Source organism: Musca domestica, unplaced genomic scaffold (genome assembly GCF_030504385.1).
Source record: "Musca domestica strain aabys unplaced genomic scaffold, Musca_domestica.polishedcontigs.V.1.1 2, whole genome shotgun sequence".
Taxonomy (NCBI): Eukaryota; Metazoa; Arthropoda; class Insecta; order Diptera; family Muscidae; genus Musca; species Musca domestica.
In genome coordinates, this window is record NW_026712249.1 from 21,360,312 (window position 1) to 21,378,853 (window position 18,542).

The window sequence follows — 18,542 nt, forward strand, 5'->3', positions numbered from 1 at the left end:
TCACGCTTGAATTCCACCACGAATAACTTTTTTTCTGAATAATTCTTAGCAAAATGCTTTTGTACGCTTGTAAACAATATAATGAGCTGTCACTGGCATAATTTTAACAGCTGTCGGACAAGTGGCTTAGGAATGACATCTGTCTAAAGTTGGTTGCAGTTTTTTCATTTCACCCTGTAGTTTTATTGAATATGGCCAAAGGCCTCAAATGCAAGGGTCTCATAAAATTGATGAGATAGAGAAAAACGGTTAGACATATGTCTTCTCTTTTTTGGTATTCTCTCATGTCAAAATGTTGTCAATAATGTTTGATTTAAACAATTATATAATAACACTAGTCACATTTTATAAACTAATATAACTCATATTTCGGATTAACATGAATATTGGCCAACTATTTAAATTCCACATAACATTCTATATCTCGAATGTAGGCCTTCTGTAATTTAAAACTACGAATTTTGAAGAAGCAGATAAGTTCTTTGCGTTGACAATTTCAGGATGACAATTTATTCCTCAGCAATTTATTTTAATTTTTTGTTTTTCAAAACACATATCATGACATCACATTACATCAACTAAATGGTTTTATTTACAACAGTTCCAGTGTTAGTTATTAATTATCTCTTTTTCGATTCGACATTTCAAGAGCAAGCACTTTTGATATCGTACTACCAACTATATCTTGTTGTTGTTGGTCGGTATAGAGATTGTCATATTTTGGCTTTTTATTGTGTGTATTTTCGAAAGGCTTTGGTTTTATATTTTTTTTTCTGTTAACGATAAGATATGGAGATAAGTGTCGCGTCACTTATAACGAATCAATCGCATTTGTCATTAATGCATTAAAGTTCAGTTAAAACGGCCTCAGTTGTGATTTGATATTCATCGGACGTGAATTACATTCTATAATCATTTGTGTGGTTGTTTTTTTTGTCGAAATCGAAACCGCGAATCATTAAATATAATGATAAATAATCGAAAAATGTCCGGGACACTGCAGAGTGTCTTAATAGTTTTGTGTCTATTCGCCCAGTGCAGAGGAAGTAAGTAAAATTGTGTTGAGACATGTGTAAACGACATGTTAATTAAAGTGTAATCGATTTGATCTTTTGTCGTTTGTAATGTGGTGTTGGTAGCTGTGAGCAAGAAATATAAAAGAGATCACAACATTTGCTTTGTTTACATTTATTTGATAATCTCTTTGGACTCTGCCGTTAATCTCTGTGTGGGTGTTGTAGTTGCTCTGTTATAGAGTAACATTCTGTAATGTGTGTGTGTGAGACAGAGAGAGAGATCTAGAGAAGATACCATCTTCAGAATTTTGTGTTTTTGTTTTCATTTTACATGCAAAAACTGTTATTCTCAATAAAATATGATTAATGTTATGCTCTTCCTGTGAGAGTGCTCCGCGAAAACATCAACTCAAACAGACGTAACCATACGTATGAGTAATTATGGGTTATATGATTTGCATAAATTTTATTGCTCATACGCATATGAAAGGTGATATAAGAAAGGTGATAAGTAGTCAACAATTAAAAATCTTAAGAAGAGTAAGAATGTGGTTTAAATTAATTTGTATTATTTTTGAAGTTTTTTGAATTTTTCGTGGATTTTTTAATTTATTTGTGAGAAATCTATGAGAATTGTTATCGCGATTTTCGTTTTAACAACTTAAAATGTATCAGTCGGTTTTGCCGACAGTTGTAAACCCTTAGCCAATGTTTGATTATTTAAATATATTTCGACTTCGGTTATGATTATCATTTCGTATCAGAACTAAATAAATATGATATAAATATTTGAATGTGTCAGGTTTGGACTTCCCTCACTTTATATGAAATATATGTGATAATTTTTAGAAAATTTGCGTGAGGTACTAGATATAGTGGACCGAAGTGTTCTATTTTTACACTTCATCTATTGCAGACAAAAATACTGGTATGGACAAAATTACAAGAAAATCGATAATTTATATCCAATTTTTTGTAAAATTCCATATTCAACTCAGGTTTCTGGATGAGAGAAATATTTAGATATAGGAAGTTGTAGAGAATCGCTGACTTGTTTCGCAAGTTGTGACAGACAAAAATATTGAAAATTGTGACCCTTTGTGGGTAAGAAGGGGTTTGCAATTTGAAGAGATTTAGATGCTTATTTAGCTTTCTTTGAGCGTTTTGTTTTTTAAAATCTTGAACCCTATGGGGGGAGGTACCAGAAGGATTGGTTCGATCTCTACCATCTTTTTAACATATCTTGTGTTGATGGAAATATTGAGATGTACCAAGTCTGAATGGAATCTGATGTTAATTTCGCGTTTTCTGAGCTTCATGGATGTTCAAAATTTTAACCCTTTGCGGGGGAGGTACCGGAAGGAGTGGACCGATATATCTCATCTTCACAGCAGATTTTGTGTTAGTATAAATAATGGGATGTGAGAAATATGAAGATAATCGGATGCTTATTTCTGATTTTATGATCGTTTTGGTTATTCAAAACTTTTACCCTTTGTGGGGGAGATACCAGAAGGAATGGTCCGATCTCTACCATTTTTATGACGGATGTTATGTTGATGGAAATATTGATATGTGCCAAGTCTGAATGTAATTGGATATTATTTTTTTGTTGTATGAGCTTCATGAATATTCAAAATGTACACCCTTTGTGGGGGAGGTACCAGAAGGAGTGGACCGATATATTCCATTTTCACACCGGATAATAAAAGTATTGTGATGTGTTGAACTTGAAGACGATCGGACTCTTACATCACATTTTATTAAGTTGTAATTATTCAAAATTTTGACCCTTTGTGAGGGAGGTAGTGGATGGAGTGAACCGATATTGTCCATTTTCGCACCTGATCTAGCACTGATGCAAATATTAGGATTTGCAAAGTTGGAGGAAAATTGGATTATCCTTTCTCTTATTGTGCAGTAAAATATTTTCTTTAAAAATGTCGATCCTTTGTGGGGAAGGTACCAGAAGGAGTGGACCGATATATAGTATAGTAAAAATATTGTTATGTGTTTAACTTGAGGACAATCGGACTTTTATATCACAGTCTATAAGAGTTGTAATTATTCAAAATTTTGACGCTTTGTGGGAGAGGTACCAGAAGGAGTGGACCGATATTGCCCATCTCCAAACTCCATCTAAGTTTGATAATAATATTACGATGTGCTAATTTTAGACCAAATCGGCTACTTCCTTCGGGAGTTATCGTGCGCGCCAGACAGCCTGACGGACGACGGACGGGCGGACATCGCTAGATCGACTCCAAATGTCCTGAAACGTTATTTCGATGATGTACATTGTGGCCGTATCAAATTATATATACCCTCCAGCCATATGGCTGAGGGAATAAAAAAAATTAAGTCATGATCGTAAATTTTCAAGAATATTTTTTAAGTTATTACCATTAAGAATAATTCTTGAGTCATAATTTTCATATGGATATAGACCATAAATTTATTTAGTTTCAAGAAATTATTTTTTTTTCCAACTTAATATAAACGTGTTGTTATTATTTCAACTATTGAGTATGCCGGAAGTACTCATGTGAATCATATCTAAAATTGGAAATTTCTATTTAATTGATATAATAAATTCTAATAAAGTACGTTAAATTGCGGCGCAGAACCCTCGTTTATCGTTCAATAACTCCTTATCAAATGGCAAGCAGGGAAGGTGATTATCAGCGATGTTGTGAAAATTCACAGTCAAAATACTGTTAAATTTCTATTTTAAGGGAGGTCTGATAAAATCGAGGATGGTTTTAATTACTCTAATAAACGAAATTTCAGTTAAAGTCAATAAAACCATGTGGGTGTTGGTGTTATTTGGCAATTGAAGAAAAGGGAGGGGAGTAATGTTTTAATTGGGCAAAGAAAAAAGATGAATTTCTCAGACGGAAAAATGCGTAATATATATTGACTAACACTCAATTGAGCAGTTCGTTGGTGGTCATTTCAGTCTTCAACAATTTTACGAGGGCCACTACACCGGTTTGGAAAATTGAGAGAATTGAGTTCACACTGTTGTTGTTTGTAGGCCTGTATCAAGACTAGAGATACCTAGGCTTTTTCGATTTTTGCGTTCATCGAAAAAGTATTTAACCTTAGGTAGATCTAGAGGATATATTAAGTTTGTCATTCCGTTTGTAACACCTCGAAATATATATTTTAAACCTCGATTTAACGATGACCGCCCGTCTGTGTGTCTGTCCGACATCCGTCTGTGGAAATCACTCTAGCTTCCGAACGAATTGAAGTAGGTTGATAAAATTTTACTCAAATGTATATTATGTCTGCAGGACTTTTGGTATTGAAAATTGGCCATGTAGGTCCACGTTTTGGTATAGCCCCTATATAACGGTACCTCTCGATATTCTATGTTTTGATGATTTTAGCGACATTTTTCGCCGGAATTGTTTCAAATCTGGTATTTGAAGTTCGTAATGGATATTACAGCCTATGACAGAAAATTGTCTGCGTAGGTCCACGTGTTCGTATAGCCCCCATAGGACTGTACCTTCCGATATTCGATATTTTGATGATTTTAGCGACATTATTCACCGGAATTGTTTCAATCTGGTATTTGAATTTCGTAACGGATACTACAGCATTTGAATGTTGTAATGGCTTATGACAAAAGTTGCCTATGCAGATCCACTACGTCGGTTAGGCCCTAATATAACTGCTACATTCGGTAGTTTAAAGATATTAAAAGAATTTTTAAGGGATTTTTTTTTGAAAATTGCCAAATTCGTTCCAATTGGTGGAGGGTACTCAAAGTTCGGCCCGGTCGAACGTAAAGCTTTTATACTATTTTTTTCGGATCCAAAGTCGATTAAAATCGCTTTGCTACCAACAGGATAAAATATCGATTTTACGATTTTTTTGGTGGTCATTACTAAAAAGCTAATATCATCCATAATCAGGAGAAGAGAGCCACTAAAAGCTAAATAATTGAGTTCAGGGATTCTCCACAAATTCTCTCCTCTCCTTGTTCGAATCAGGTCCACTAATTGGTATAGCGGCAAGTTTGACTAATACCTCTAATTTTATTTTTCATGATTTTTTATTTTTTTAAGGTTCTTTACCAACTGATGCCACCTTGAGGGTCCCAATTCCGTCAAAGGAATCTAAAATCATTGGAGGTTCACCGATATCAATTAACGATGCCAAGTATCAGGCTTCATTGCGTATCGTTGCCACCGAAAGTTCCCGCGGCCTTGGATATGGTCATATTTGTGGAGGTTCCATCATCACCCAGAGAGTAATATTAACTGCAGCTCATTGTTTGATGAAGTGAGTAAAAGAAACGGCTTTGCATTTTTTTCTAAAAAACTCCGGAAGCGCCTATAAAATTTTGAAAATAAATGTGTATTAAGTCGCTTTACACTTTAGATAGTCTGGTCCACAAATATACTTCTTAAATTAAAATATATGCTTTAAAATCAATATCCCCCATTAAAACATTTCAATTCCTTTCAGTTACAACACAGATCCCGCAACAGAACGTACCGCCGGCGAGTTCAAAGTCGTGGTGGGCTCCACCCAACTTTTTGTCAAAGAAGCCAATATGCTGCAATATTATGTCCAGGAACTTGTGAGGCATGTCGGTTTTGATAGCGTCAGCATGGTAAATGATATAGCCTTGGTCTTCATTAATGGTTATATACCATGGAATTGGCCAACGGCAAAGGCAATACATTTAAATGACATGGAATTGAATGATGGTGTACCCTGTAATGTCAGTGGTTGGGGTAATACGGAAATGGTGTGTAGTAACATCCTGAAAAGGTGTTTTGCAGAATTTTTCATTTATTTCTTAATTTTTTAGGGCACTATACCCAACAACCTGCTGTCAACTGTGGTGCGCAGCATATCCTACGCCGATTGTGATTCGGTTTATGGTAACATACCGCTGACCATGATTTGTGCTGGCAACTTTATGGCCGGTGGTGTTGATGCTTGCCAAGGCGATTCTGGTGGTCCAATGGTCTGTGCCGACAGTCAAGTTGGCATTGTATCGTGGGGTATTGGTTGTGGCCAGCGTTTTAATCCCGGCGTCTACACAAATGTTTCGTCATTTCACAATTGGATTGTACAGGCCAATAACACCTTTAATTATACCCTCTATAGAAATAGTGCTGGTAATTTGAAATCTGCATATGTTCCAGTTTTTATAATCTGTAGTTTATTAAAGTTTTTCAAATTGTTTTAAAATTTAAGTTTAAGAAAAATTGTGGGGAAAATTGAATTTATTGCAGAAATTCGAATGTAGACTAAAATTGGCATTTATTTGTAGGTAGTACATTTTTTGTTTTTATTTTTTTTTCTAAATAAATTTAAAAATGTAAAATATGTAAATATATTCTTGAATTAAACATATATTTTGTGAACTGAAAAAAATAAAAAAAAATAATTTTAAAACCAGTAAAGAAAGTCTTAAAGTCGGGCAGGCCGACTTTATGATACCCTACACCACTTTGCTAATTTAGTAGAGCTCGACATAACAATTCACAGTTTTGATGGGAGAATTCAATCATACACGCTATGATTATAATTATAATTTAAAGTTGAAAGGACTAAATATGCCGAAGCATTTGTATCTTTTAAATTCGGACATGTATTGCCCATTTGGTGCACAATTAATTTGAAATCGGAGAAAGATATATATGGGAGCTATATCCAAATCGCAACGGATCTCGATAAAATTTGGCAAAGATATTTCTGAGCTGTATTTGATATATTTCCCTGATTATCGTTGTTACGGAGTGTATATTACGGCTGTGGGTAACAAATCGGATGAACAATATATATGGAAGCTATAGCTATATCTGAACCGATACTCACCAAATTTGACATACTAGCTTCTAGATTCAATTCGGTCGTAAGTGCCAAATTCCATTCCATTTGGAGAAATATTAGACGTTTGGTGCACAATAAAAGGTAAATCGGACGAAGTTATATATGGGAGCTATATCCAAATCTGAACTGATCTCGATAAAATTTAGCAAATGTATTTCTGAGCTGTATATGATATATTTCCCCAAATATTGTTGTTACAGAGTGCATATTACGGATGCGGAGCACAAAAATAACAAATCGTATGAACAATATATGTGGGAGCTATAGCTATATCTGAACCGATTTCGATCAAATTTGGCATACTTATTTTCAGGCCTAATTTGGTTGTATGTGCAAAATTCCATACTATTCGGGCTGATATTAGACGTTTGGTGCACAAAAAAGGCAAATCGGACGAAGATATATATGGGAGCTATATCTAAATTTTGACCGGTTATCTCCAATTTCAATAGGGTCCGTCCGTCTATATAAATATTGCGACGTGCCAGTTTTGGTCTATATTGGTAACTTCCTTCACATAAGAAGCAGGGTGAAATAAAAAAAACTTCAACAAAATCAAACGCCATAATTTTTACATGTTTTTAAATTTTATTGAATGAAAGCAAAAAATGTCGGAAATAGCATCAAATTTTAGAATAAGTTTAGATTTGTTCGAATTAGTCACCATTGGCACGAGTTATGGCCTTCAAACGGCCAATGAAACCGTCATACGCTGCCGAATTTTGCTCTGCGAGATCTTGGCCAATTTCTGGTGGAGCGCTTTCTTTGGTATTTTTTAGTTTTTAGTACCAACCTTGCTTTCCAAAATACTACAGATACAAAGTCCAACGAATTGGTATCCGGAAATTTTGGTGGCCATTGTGCCCTGGGAAAAGAAGTGAGGAACCTCATTTTGTAACCATTCTTGGGTGGCGTGTGCTGAGTGCGATGGTGCTGAGTCCTCTTGGAATGTCCAAGATCTGCGGCCAAAATGTTTGCGTGCCCAAGGCTTTAATACACCCTCCAGGATATTTTCGCGATAATATTCGGTATTTATTCTGATGCCACGGTCGGTTAATACGAGCGGAGAGCGACCATCGGCTGTTAAGGCGGCCCACAGCTGACCTCTTTGGCAAATAAACACGATCATTTTGTTTGTTTACAAACTGCTGGACAACAAATGTTTTCGTTTTTTGGAGAAAACCAAATTCGGCACTTCACCACTTTCCGCGAAGCGAAGCAACTCTTTAGCTCTTTTGGGTCTATTTTCATTCTGCTGCGATGTAAGTTCTTGCACTTTTTGGAATTTCAATGGCTTTACCCCGAGCTCATTTTTGAATATTTGCCGAATGGAATATTGCGATATGTTCAGCTCACGAGCCATTTTCGGCCATTGCGACGCGGGTTTGGTCAAGTCGCTTCTTTACTTTTCGAACTATTACTGCTGATGTTGCTGTTTTCTTCCGTCCACTTCCTTGACGTCGGGCTACTCACGGTAACAAGCGATGGTACGAGACACAAAAGATTTATTCACATTTAAATGCCGGAGTGCTCGGACGATAGCCACTTGTGGTTTTCCAGCCAAATATAAAGAATTCACACTATCACGCTTGAATTCCATCACGAATAACTTTTTTTCTAGAAAATTCTCACGAAAATGCTTATGTACGCTTGTAAACAATATAATGAGCTGTCACTGAAATAATTTTCACAGCTGTCAGACGAGTGGCTTAAAAATGACAACAGTCCCAAGTTGGTTGAAGTTTTTTCATCTCACCATGTACATATTAATCCGATTTTACGGTTATTGCTTACCATACATGTAATCTCAGCCCAAATTGGATTGATATTTTTATATTCAACCCATTTTTTTCCATTTGGTGAATCTCGGTCCGGTATATCTTTTGCTCCAATAGATATTTGTTTAAAATCGATTCAGAGTTGGATATAGTTCCCAAATTGTCACTACTCGAAAGGCATGATATGCATTCAACTAAGGTTCATAGTTGTTATGATCTACTTGGTATGTTCTACTAAGTACACATAGTGGTGAAGGGTCGGTACATAGTCGGCTCCGCCTGACTTTTGACCTTTCCTTACTGGTTCTGTTTTCTATTCTTGTGTTTCAAAAAATTCTGAGGAGCGCCTAAAAGTATGCTATAAAATATTAAATGCATAAAGTCACTTTACACATGACACTTACATGATATGTATTCGGACACGTAACACTTACATGATATGTAAATGGACTTAAGATTGTCTGGTCAATAAATTTGCTTTTAAAATTAAAACTAACGCCGTTAAACTAATGCCCTCCATTAAAAAAATAATTTCTTTCAGTTACAACACAGATCCCGCAACAGAACGTACCGCCGGCGAGTTCAAAGTCGTGGTGGGCTCCACCCAACTTTTTGTCAAAGAAGCCAATATGCTGCAATATTATGTCCAGGAACTTGTGAGGCATGTCGGTTTTGATAGCGTCAGCATGGTAAATGATATAGCCTTGGTCTTCATTAATGGTTATATACCATGGAATTGGCCAACGGCAAAGGCAATACATTTAAATGACATGGAATTGAATGATGGTGTACCCTGTAATGTCAGTGGTTGGGGTAATACGGAAATGGTGTGTAGTAACATCCTGAAAAGGTGTTTTGCAGAATTTTTCATTTATTTCTTAATTTTTTAGGGCACTATACCCAACAACCTGCTGTCAACTGTGGTGCGCAGCATATCCTACGCCGATTGTGATTCGGTTTATGGTAACATACCGCTGACCATGATTTGTGCTGGCAACTTTATGGCCGGTGGTGTTGATGCTTGCCAAGGCGATTCTGGTGGTCCAATGGTCTGTGCCGACAGTCAAGTTGGCATTGTATCGTGGGGTATTGGTTGTGGCCAGCGTTTTAATCCCGGCGTCTACACAAATGTTTCGTCATTTCACAATTGGATTGTACAGGCCAATAACACCTTTAATTATACCCTCTATAGAAATAGTGCTGGTAATTTGAAATCTGCATATGTTCCAGTTTTTATAATCTGTAGTTTATTAAAGTTTTTCAAATTGTTTTAAAATTTAAGTTTAAGAAAAATTGTGGGGAAAATTGAATTTATTGCAGAAATTCGAATGTAGACTAAAATTGGCATTTATTTGTAGGTAGTACATTTTTTGTTTTTATTTTTTTTTCTAAATAAATTTAAAAATGTAAAATATGTAAATATATTCTTGAATTAAACATATATTTTGTGAACTGAAAAAAATAAAAAAAAATAATTTTAAAACCAGTAAAGAAAGTCTTAAAGTCGGGCAGGCCGACTTTATGATACCCTACACCACTTTGCTAATTTAGTAGAGCTCGACATAACAATTCACAGTTTTGATGGGAGAATTCAATCATACACGCTATGATTATAATTATAATTTAAAGTTGAAAGGACTAAATATGCCGAAGCATTTGTATCTTTTAAATTCGGACATGTATTGCCCATTTGGTGCACAATTAATTTGAAATCGGATAAAGATAAATATGGGAGCTATATCCAAATCGCAACAGATCTCGATAAGATTTGGCAAATATATTTCTGAGCTGTATTTGATATATTTCCCTGATTATCGTTGTTACGGAGTGTATATTACGGCTGTGGGTAACAAATCGGATGAACAATATATATGGAAGCTATAGCTATATCTGAACCGATCTTCACCAAATTTGACATACTAGCTTCTAGTCTCAATTCGGTCGTAAGTGCCAAATTCCATCCCATTTGGACAAATATTAGAATATTTGGTGCACAATAAAATGTAAATCGGACTAAGTTATGTATGGGAGCTATATCCAAATCTGAACCGATCTTGATAAAATTTAGCAAAGGTATTTCTGAGCTGCATTTGATATATTTCCCCAAATATTGTTGTTACAGAGTGCATATTACGGCTACGGAGGACAAAAATAACAAATCGGATGAACAATATATATGGGAGCTATAGCTATATCTGAACCGATTTCGATAAAATTTGGCATACTTATTTTCAGGCCTAATTTGGTTGTATGTGCAAAATTCCATACTATTCGGGCTGATATTATACGTTTGGTGCACAATAAAAAGCAAATCGGACGAAGATATATATGGGAGCTATATCTAAATTTCAATAGGGTCCGTCCTTGGGCCAAACAAATGATTTGTGCAAAATTTCATCTGGATCGGACGGACGGACGGACAGACGGACATGCATAAATCGACTCAGAATGTGATTCTATGCCGATCATCAAAAGGAACTATGGGTCTATCTCGTTTCCTTTTGCCTGTTACAAACAAATGCACAAAGACATAATATCCTGACCCACTTGTGGTGTAGGGTATAAATATCAGTTGGTTTTGCCGATAAATGTATACCCTCAGTCAATGTTCGATTGTTTAAATATATATTTTGACTTCTAAATAAATGTCCTAAATAAAAATCTTTTGTTGACCTATGGAGTAGGTTCCAAAGGAATGGGTCTATATTGATCATGTCGTATCGGACCTAAATAAATACGATATAAATATTGCGACGTGCCAGGTTTGGTCTATATTGGTAACGTTCTTCACTTTACATGAGATGCAGGGTGAGTTATAAAACTTCAACCAAGTCAAACGCCATAATTTTTACATTTTTTTTTATAATTTTTATTGATTGACAGCAAAAAATGTCGAAAATAGCATTAAATTTTAAAATAAGTTTAGATTTGTTCGAATTGGTCACCTTTGGCACGAATTATGGCCTTCAAACGGCCAATAAAACCGTCACACGCTGCTCGAATGTTGCTCTGCTTTATTTTGGTTCATTCCCGTCGAAGCGCTTGCTTGAGGTGATCGACACTTTGGTATTTTTAGTTTTTAGTGCCAACCTTGCTTTCCAACCATGGCCGGCGCTTGATTTCTGGTGTCCAACCGAAGGTGCACATTTTCTGCTGACCTACGTGTTTACTTGCCCAAAGTAAACACGATCATTTTGTTTGTTCACAAACAGCTGGACAACGAGAGAGAGAGAGAGAGAGAGAGAAAACCAAATTCGGCAGTTCACCACTTTCGGCCAAGGGAAGCAACTCTTTAGTTCTTTTGAGTCTATTTTCTTTCTGTTGCGGTGTAAGTTCTTGCACTTCTTGGAATTTCTATAGCTTTACCCAGAGCTCACTTTTCAATATTTGCCGAATGGAATATTGCGATATGTTCAGCTCACAAGCCATTTTCGGCCACTGCGACGCGGGTTTCGATCGAACCATTTCTGCTGATGTTGCTGTTTTCTTCCGTTCACTTCCTTGACGTCGGGCTACTCAAAATATTTATTCACATTTAAATGCTGGAGTGCTCTAACGATAGCCACTTGTGGTCTTCCAGCCAAATATAAAGAAATCACACAATCACGCTTGAATTCCATCACGAATAACTTTTTTTCTGAAAAATTCTCACCAAAAATGCTTATGTGCGCTTGTAAGCAATATAATGAGCTGTAACTGAAATAATTTTAACAGCTGTCGGACGAATGGCTTAGAAATGACAGCTGTCTGAAGTTGATTGCAGTTTTTTCATCTCACCCTGTATATCCAATTTTATGCGAAATCATAATCATTCATTTTTCAAAATCATGACCCCTATGCGGGGGAGGTGCCAGAAGAAATGGTCTGATCTCTACCATCTTTATAACAGATCTTGTGTTGATATAAATATTGATGAAATATTTTATACCTTTGTGGGGGAGGTACCCGAAGGAGTGGACCGGAATACAATCGGGCCTTTGCATCACATTTTGTAGGAGTTGTAGTTATTCAAAATTTTGATACTTTATTTAAGAGGTACTTGATGGAGTGGATATTAGGATTTGCGAGGTTGGAGCAAAATTGGACTATCCTTTCTCTTTCTATGCAGTAAAATATTTTCTTTGAAAATTTCGACCTTTTGTGGGGGAGGTACCAGAAGGAAGTTTGTACCAAATCGGATACTTATCGTGCGCACCAGCCAGAAACGGAATTCCCATTTTGAGATGTATTTCGCAAAATCTAGTATAGAGCTTTGAAAATTCGTGGAGATCTGTGGATTACTTTATGAATCATTGGTTAAAGTAAGTGGGTCATGTCGATCCACATTTAGGTATAGTCTCCATATAAAGGCAAAGGTATATTTCGGAAGTTTAATGATCCCTCCAAAGGCCTACATTACAAGCTAACTAATTGTCTATTCTTAACAATTGTGGTATACACGTTTAGTTTCCACTGATGCGCCTACGAATATATGTTTGTTTATTTCAAGGTAGTTCATTTACTTACCTACCATCAACACACACCCGCACTCGTCTAACACTCCCATATACCACCATTACCGATATGGAATTCCCATTATTCGCATTTTTTCGGTTAAATTACTTTCCTTGATATCATTATGCCAATGTCCATAATCATTGCCATGATCATAAAAATCACACACGGGGAATGGTTAGTTTAGAAAATCGTATCGCTTATCGCCCACAGGTAAGTGACAAGTACTTGAACATTAATTTCGAAGTTCCATTGAATCGGGTCAATATGGAAAACAATAACGGTCTGAAATACATTTATAGCAGATAACTGTTTATATTAAACATTTTTAAATTTATAATGTGAAAATCATAGAAACCGTATTGCAGACTAAAAAATAAATAAAAAGCAAAGGGACTGGGTATGGTCGACAATGTGACACTCTACGAGATTTGAATCGCAATGTATATATACGCAAGTGAACATTTTAAATAGAGAACATTGAGGACCTTGAGATCTTCCACTGTCCATAGAGGACCTCGAGGTCTTCTACTCTCAATAGAAGATCAGACCTTGAAGTCCTCTACTCACCATAGAGGACATTGAGGTTCTCTACTCTCCATAGAGGACCTTGAGGTCCTCTACTCTCCATAGAGGACCTTGAGGTCTTCTACCCTTTATAGAGGTCTTCTACTCTCCATAGAAGACCTTGAGGTCTTCTACTCTCCATAGAAGACCTTGAGGTCTTCTACTCTCCATAGAAGACCTTGAGGTCTTCTACTCTCCATAGAAGACCTTGAGGTCTTCTACTCTCCATAGAAGACCTTGAGGTCCGCTACTCTACATAGAGGACCTTGAGGTCCGCTACTCTACATAGAGGACCTTGAGGTCCGCTACTCTCCATAGAGGACCTTGAGGTCCGCTACTCTCCATAGAGGACCTTGAGGTCATCTACTCTCCATAGAGGACCTTGAGGTCATCTACTCTCCATAGAGGACCTTGAGGTCCTCTACTCTCTATAGAGGACCTTGAGGTCTTCTACTCTCCATAGAAGACCTAGAGGTCTTCTACTCTCCATAGAAGACCTAGAGGTCTTCTACTCTCCATAGAAGACCTAGAGGTCTTCTACTCTCCATAGAAGACCTAGAGGTCTTCTACTCTCCATAGAAGACCTTGAGGTCCCCGACTCACCATAGAGGATCTTGAGGTCCTCGACTCACCATAGAGGACCTTGAGGTCCTCTACTCTCCATAGAAGACCTTGAGGTCCTCTACTCTCCATAGAGGACCTTGAGGTCCTCTACTCTCCATAGAGGACCTTGAGGTCCTCTACTCTCCATAGAGGACCTTGAGGTCCTCTACTCTCCATAGAGGACCTTGAGGTCCTCTACTCTCCATAGAGGAACTTGAGGTCCTCTACTCTCTATAGAACGCCTTGACCATAGAAGACCTTGAGCTCTTCTATTGTATATATAGTAGCCTTGGAGGTCTTCTATTGTCTATAGGACAACCTCGAGGTCTTCCATTTTCTATTACTATAGGAGACCTTAAGATCTTCTTTGTTTCTTCGTTGTCCTAGAATTGAAATTTGTATAACTGTATATGAACAAATTTGGGGTCTCTTAACGATTCAAAATAAACCCTTTCCAACTTGTATTGTATTTTTTATGACTCTTTCTTCATACCTTCATTTTTATTGGAACATTTCAATTTTATTCCGACATTGAACTTTTAACAAATTAGTCAACTTTTATTGGCCCCTTATCAACTTCGAAGGTGGGAAAAACAGCACCGCAGTGGAAAACCCAAAGCACCTTGAAATAAACTGGAAAACACCCCATAGGCTGCTGCAATAAACTAGGTAACCAACATAGTTAGAAATCAAAAAAACAAAAGAAGTAGTTACGCATTTGGCATACACACAAAAATTTCAATCAGAACTACCTTACCCTGATTAGATTAAAAAGAAATAAGAAGGTGGATGGGTGTCTGTTTTCCGTCACTGATAATCTTCGATCGTGTATTAAATGTTGCTGTTATTTACTTATTTTTATTCTATGATAATTCATGGTTATAAATTATCAATTCTTAAAGGTTTCAGACTTGCTGTTGACCAACAAAAGACGGAATGTGTCGTCGATCATTCCGATTTTAGCCATTCACGGTTAAGGTAGAACAGCCAAGAGGAAATATATAAACCCCTACGACCGTCATGGCATTATCTTGGACCTTAGTATTGGTGGTCAGTGTGACGTTTCTAGTTGGAAATTCATGTGAGTTGTGGAATTGTCGGAAACACAAGAGAAAGCTGACGAAATCTTATAATTTCAGTATGTGCTCCTCCATCTCTGTTGGAACAGGATCCCCGCATCATAAATGGCACGGAAGCCTCTTTGAGTAGAACAAAACATCAGGTTTCAATTAGACGGCGTTTGAATGATGGCTACTTCTTTGGTACCGGTCACATTTGTGGTGGTTCCCTGATCTCCGAGAATGTTGTTCTGTGTGCTGCTCATTGTTTTACAGAGTAAGTGCTAATATAGAAACGCAACATGTTTTGTGCCCCGGGGGAGAGAGGCAATTTTTTCTATGGAAAAAATGAACAGTCTCCCCTCAGGGGTGACAGTGAATTTTTTCTAGGGAAGAAATCATCAGTCCCCCTCGATTTTTTTCTGTGGAAAAATCAGCAGTCCTTCTCTAGGGGGACTGTAAAATTTTTCCGAAAAAAAAAATCAACAGCCCCCCTCAGTGGTGACAGTGAATTTTTTCTAGGGAAGAAATCAACATTGCCCCCTTAGGGAGGGGACAGTTTTTTTCTATGGATAAAATCAACAGCCCCATCAGGGGGACAGTGAATTTTTGCTGTGGAAGAAATCAACAGTCCTCGGGGGACAGGTTTTCTATAGACCATAGAATACCCCAACGAGTTCTATAGACAATAGAAGACCTACGAGGAATTCTATATACAATAGAAGACTTACGAGGACTTCTATAGACAATAGAAAACCTACGATGACTTCTACAGACCTACGAGGTCTTCTATAGACAACAGAAGACTTACGAGGACTTCTATAGACAATAGAAAACCTACGATGACTTCTATAGACAATATAAGACCTACGAGGACTTCTATAGACAATAGAAAACCTACGAGAATTTCTATAAACAATAGAAGGCCTACTAGGACTTCTATAGACAATAGATGACCTACGAGGACTTCTATAGACAATAGAAAACTTCAAGGTCTTTAAATCCAAGAGAAGACCTTAAGATATTCTATAGACCTCAAGGCCTTCTATAGACAATAGAAGACCTACGAGGACTTCTATAGACAATAGAAAACCTACGAGGACTTCTATAGGCAATAGAAAACTTCAAGGTCTTTATATCCAAGAGAAGACCTTAAGATAATCTATAGCCAAGAAAAGACCTCAAGGCCTTCTATAGATAAGAGAAGACCTCAAGGTCTTCTATAGTCAAAAGGAGACCTCAAGGCCTTCTATAGATAATAGGAGACCTCAAGGCCTTCTATAGATAATAGGAGAACTCAAGATCTTCTATGGACAATAGCAGACCTCAAGGTCTTTTATATACAATAAAAAACCTCCCTTTATGGAGGTCAAAAGTCCTCCTCGGGGGGACAGTGAATTTTTTCTATGGAAAAAAATCAACAGCCCCCCTTCAGGGGGGCAGTGAATTTTTTCTGCGGAAAAAATCAACAGCCCCCCTAGGGGGGGACATTGAATTTTTCTATTGAAAAAAATCAACAGTCCCCTCGGGGTGGCAGTGAATTTTTTCTATGAAAATAATCAACAGACCCCCATCCAGGGTGATACGAAATTTTTTTCTTTGGAAAAAAATCAGCTGTGAAATTTTTCTATAGCAAATAATCTCTTTTTTCTATACTTCCAGTCAGTTTGCCTACAATGGAAGCTATTTGCCGGATAGTGATTTCATTGTGGTGATGGGAAATTTGGATCGTTTTGAGAATAACAACAACACTCTGATTTTTGATATCAAAAAGGTTGAGAAGCACAGGGCCATATTCAACTTCTCAACATACGAAGATGATATTGTTTTAGTCATGTTGAACGGAAGTGTTCCAGCGAATCATCCAACGGTGAAACCCATTGTCCTCAATGATGAAGCAATACAAAATGGAACCATATGTCAAGTAACTGGCTGGGGTGAAACTGAAGATGTGAGTTTATGGCCCCTGATTTTTGGGAGAAATATATTCTGACTCCTTGTTGTTTTTTTAATTTTAGGGTTACTCATCGGATCTTTTGATGACCGTCGATGTGCCATATATTCCACCAGATGTATGCCGTACCGAAACAGCCTATATGCAATTGATTAAACCGGGTATGATGTGTGCCGGCTATTTGGAAGGTGAACGTGATGCTTGCCAGGGTGATTCTGGTGGCCCATTGGTTTGTAAGAATGTACAGGCTGGCATTACTTCATGGGGCAGTGGTTGCGCTCAACCTTTGAAGCCTGGTGTTTATACGGATGTTGCTTTCTATAAGGATTGGATTCTGCAAAAGGTTGCCGAAAATAATGGCACTTTGCCAAAATTCTCATCAAATGGTTCAATGTCTATTAACAGTGGCTCAATGTTGTTGGCGGCCATTTTGGTGGCTTTCAATTTGATAATGAAATGGTTTTAAATAAAGCAAATATTTACTCTAAAATATTAATTTTATAAAAATGTGTAATGTTGGCGGGGGTATTTGGATATTTGTCCTGTTGCCTATCGTAGTCGTGGAGGTCTTTAATTGTCTATAGCAAATGCCTATAAAGGACCTTGAGGTATTTTATTGCCTCTTATGTAGCTTGAGGTCCTCTCTGGTCTATATAAGAGCATGAGGTCTTTTCTTGTATATAGAAGAGTTTGAGGACTTCATTTGTCTATAGAAGACCTTAAGGTCTTCTCTTGTCCATAGAGGACCTTGAGGTCTTCTAGGGTCTAAAGAAGACCTTGAGGCGTTCTAGGGTCTATAGAAGACCTTCAGGCTTTCTAGGGTCTATAGAAGACATTGAGGTCTGTAGGGTCTATAGAAGTCGTTGGGGTCTTCTAGGGCCTATAGAAGACCTTGCGGTCTTCTAGTTTCTATAAAAGACCTTGAGGTCTTCTAGGGTCTATAGAAGACCTTGAAGTCTTCTAGGGTCTATAGAAGACCTTGAGGTCTTCTAGGGTGTATAGAAGACATTGAGATCTTCTAGGGTCTATGGAATACCTTGAGGTCTTCCAGAATCTATAGAAGACCTTAAGGGCTTTTAGTGTCTAGGACCTAGGACCTTCTATAGAAGACCTTAAGGTCTTCTAGGGTCTATAGAAGACCTTGAGATCTTCTAGGGTCTATGGAATACCTTGAGGTCTCCAGGATCTATAGAAGACCTTGAGCGTTCTA

General features: G+C 37.2%; 3 protein-coding genes across 3 annotated transcripts; all 3 read left to right on the forward strand.

Moving 5' to 3' along the window:
- Positions 1–852: 852 nt before the first annotated feature.
- Positions 853–6,300, forward strand: LOC101893367 (trypsin epsilon). Its single transcript, XM_005184087.4, has 4 exons — positions 853–1,046; positions 5,096–5,312; positions 5,499–5,784; positions 5,848–6,300. Exons 1-4 carry the CDS (start codon positions 968–970, stop codon positions 6,229–6,231), a joined length of 966 nt encoding a protein of 321 aa, XP_005184144.3. The 5' UTR covers positions 853–967; the 3' UTR covers positions 6,232–6,300.
- Positions 6,301–9,150: 2,850 nt separating this feature from the next.
- On the forward strand, positions 9,151–10,009 carry LOC131802104 (trypsin alpha-3-like). The gene is made up of 2 exons (XM_059121486.1): positions 9,151–9,483; positions 9,547–10,009. Exons 1-2 carry the CDS (start codon positions 9,166–9,168, stop codon positions 9,928–9,930), a joined length of 702 nt encoding a protein of 233 aa, XP_058977469.1. The 5' UTR covers positions 9,151–9,165; the 3' UTR covers positions 9,931–10,009.
- Positions 10,010–15,236: 5,227 nt separating this feature from the next.
- On the forward strand, positions 15,237–17,822 carry LOC101894037 (trypsin eta). Its single transcript, XM_059121480.1, has 4 exons — positions 15,237–15,401; positions 15,460–15,655; positions 17,041–17,329; positions 17,397–17,822. The coding sequence occupies exons 1-4, from the start codon at positions 15,341–15,343 to the stop codon at positions 17,796–17,798; spliced, it is 948 nt and encodes a 315-aa protein (XP_058977463.1). The 5' UTR covers positions 15,237–15,340; the 3' UTR covers positions 17,799–17,822.
- Positions 17,823–18,542: the final 720 nt, after the last annotated feature.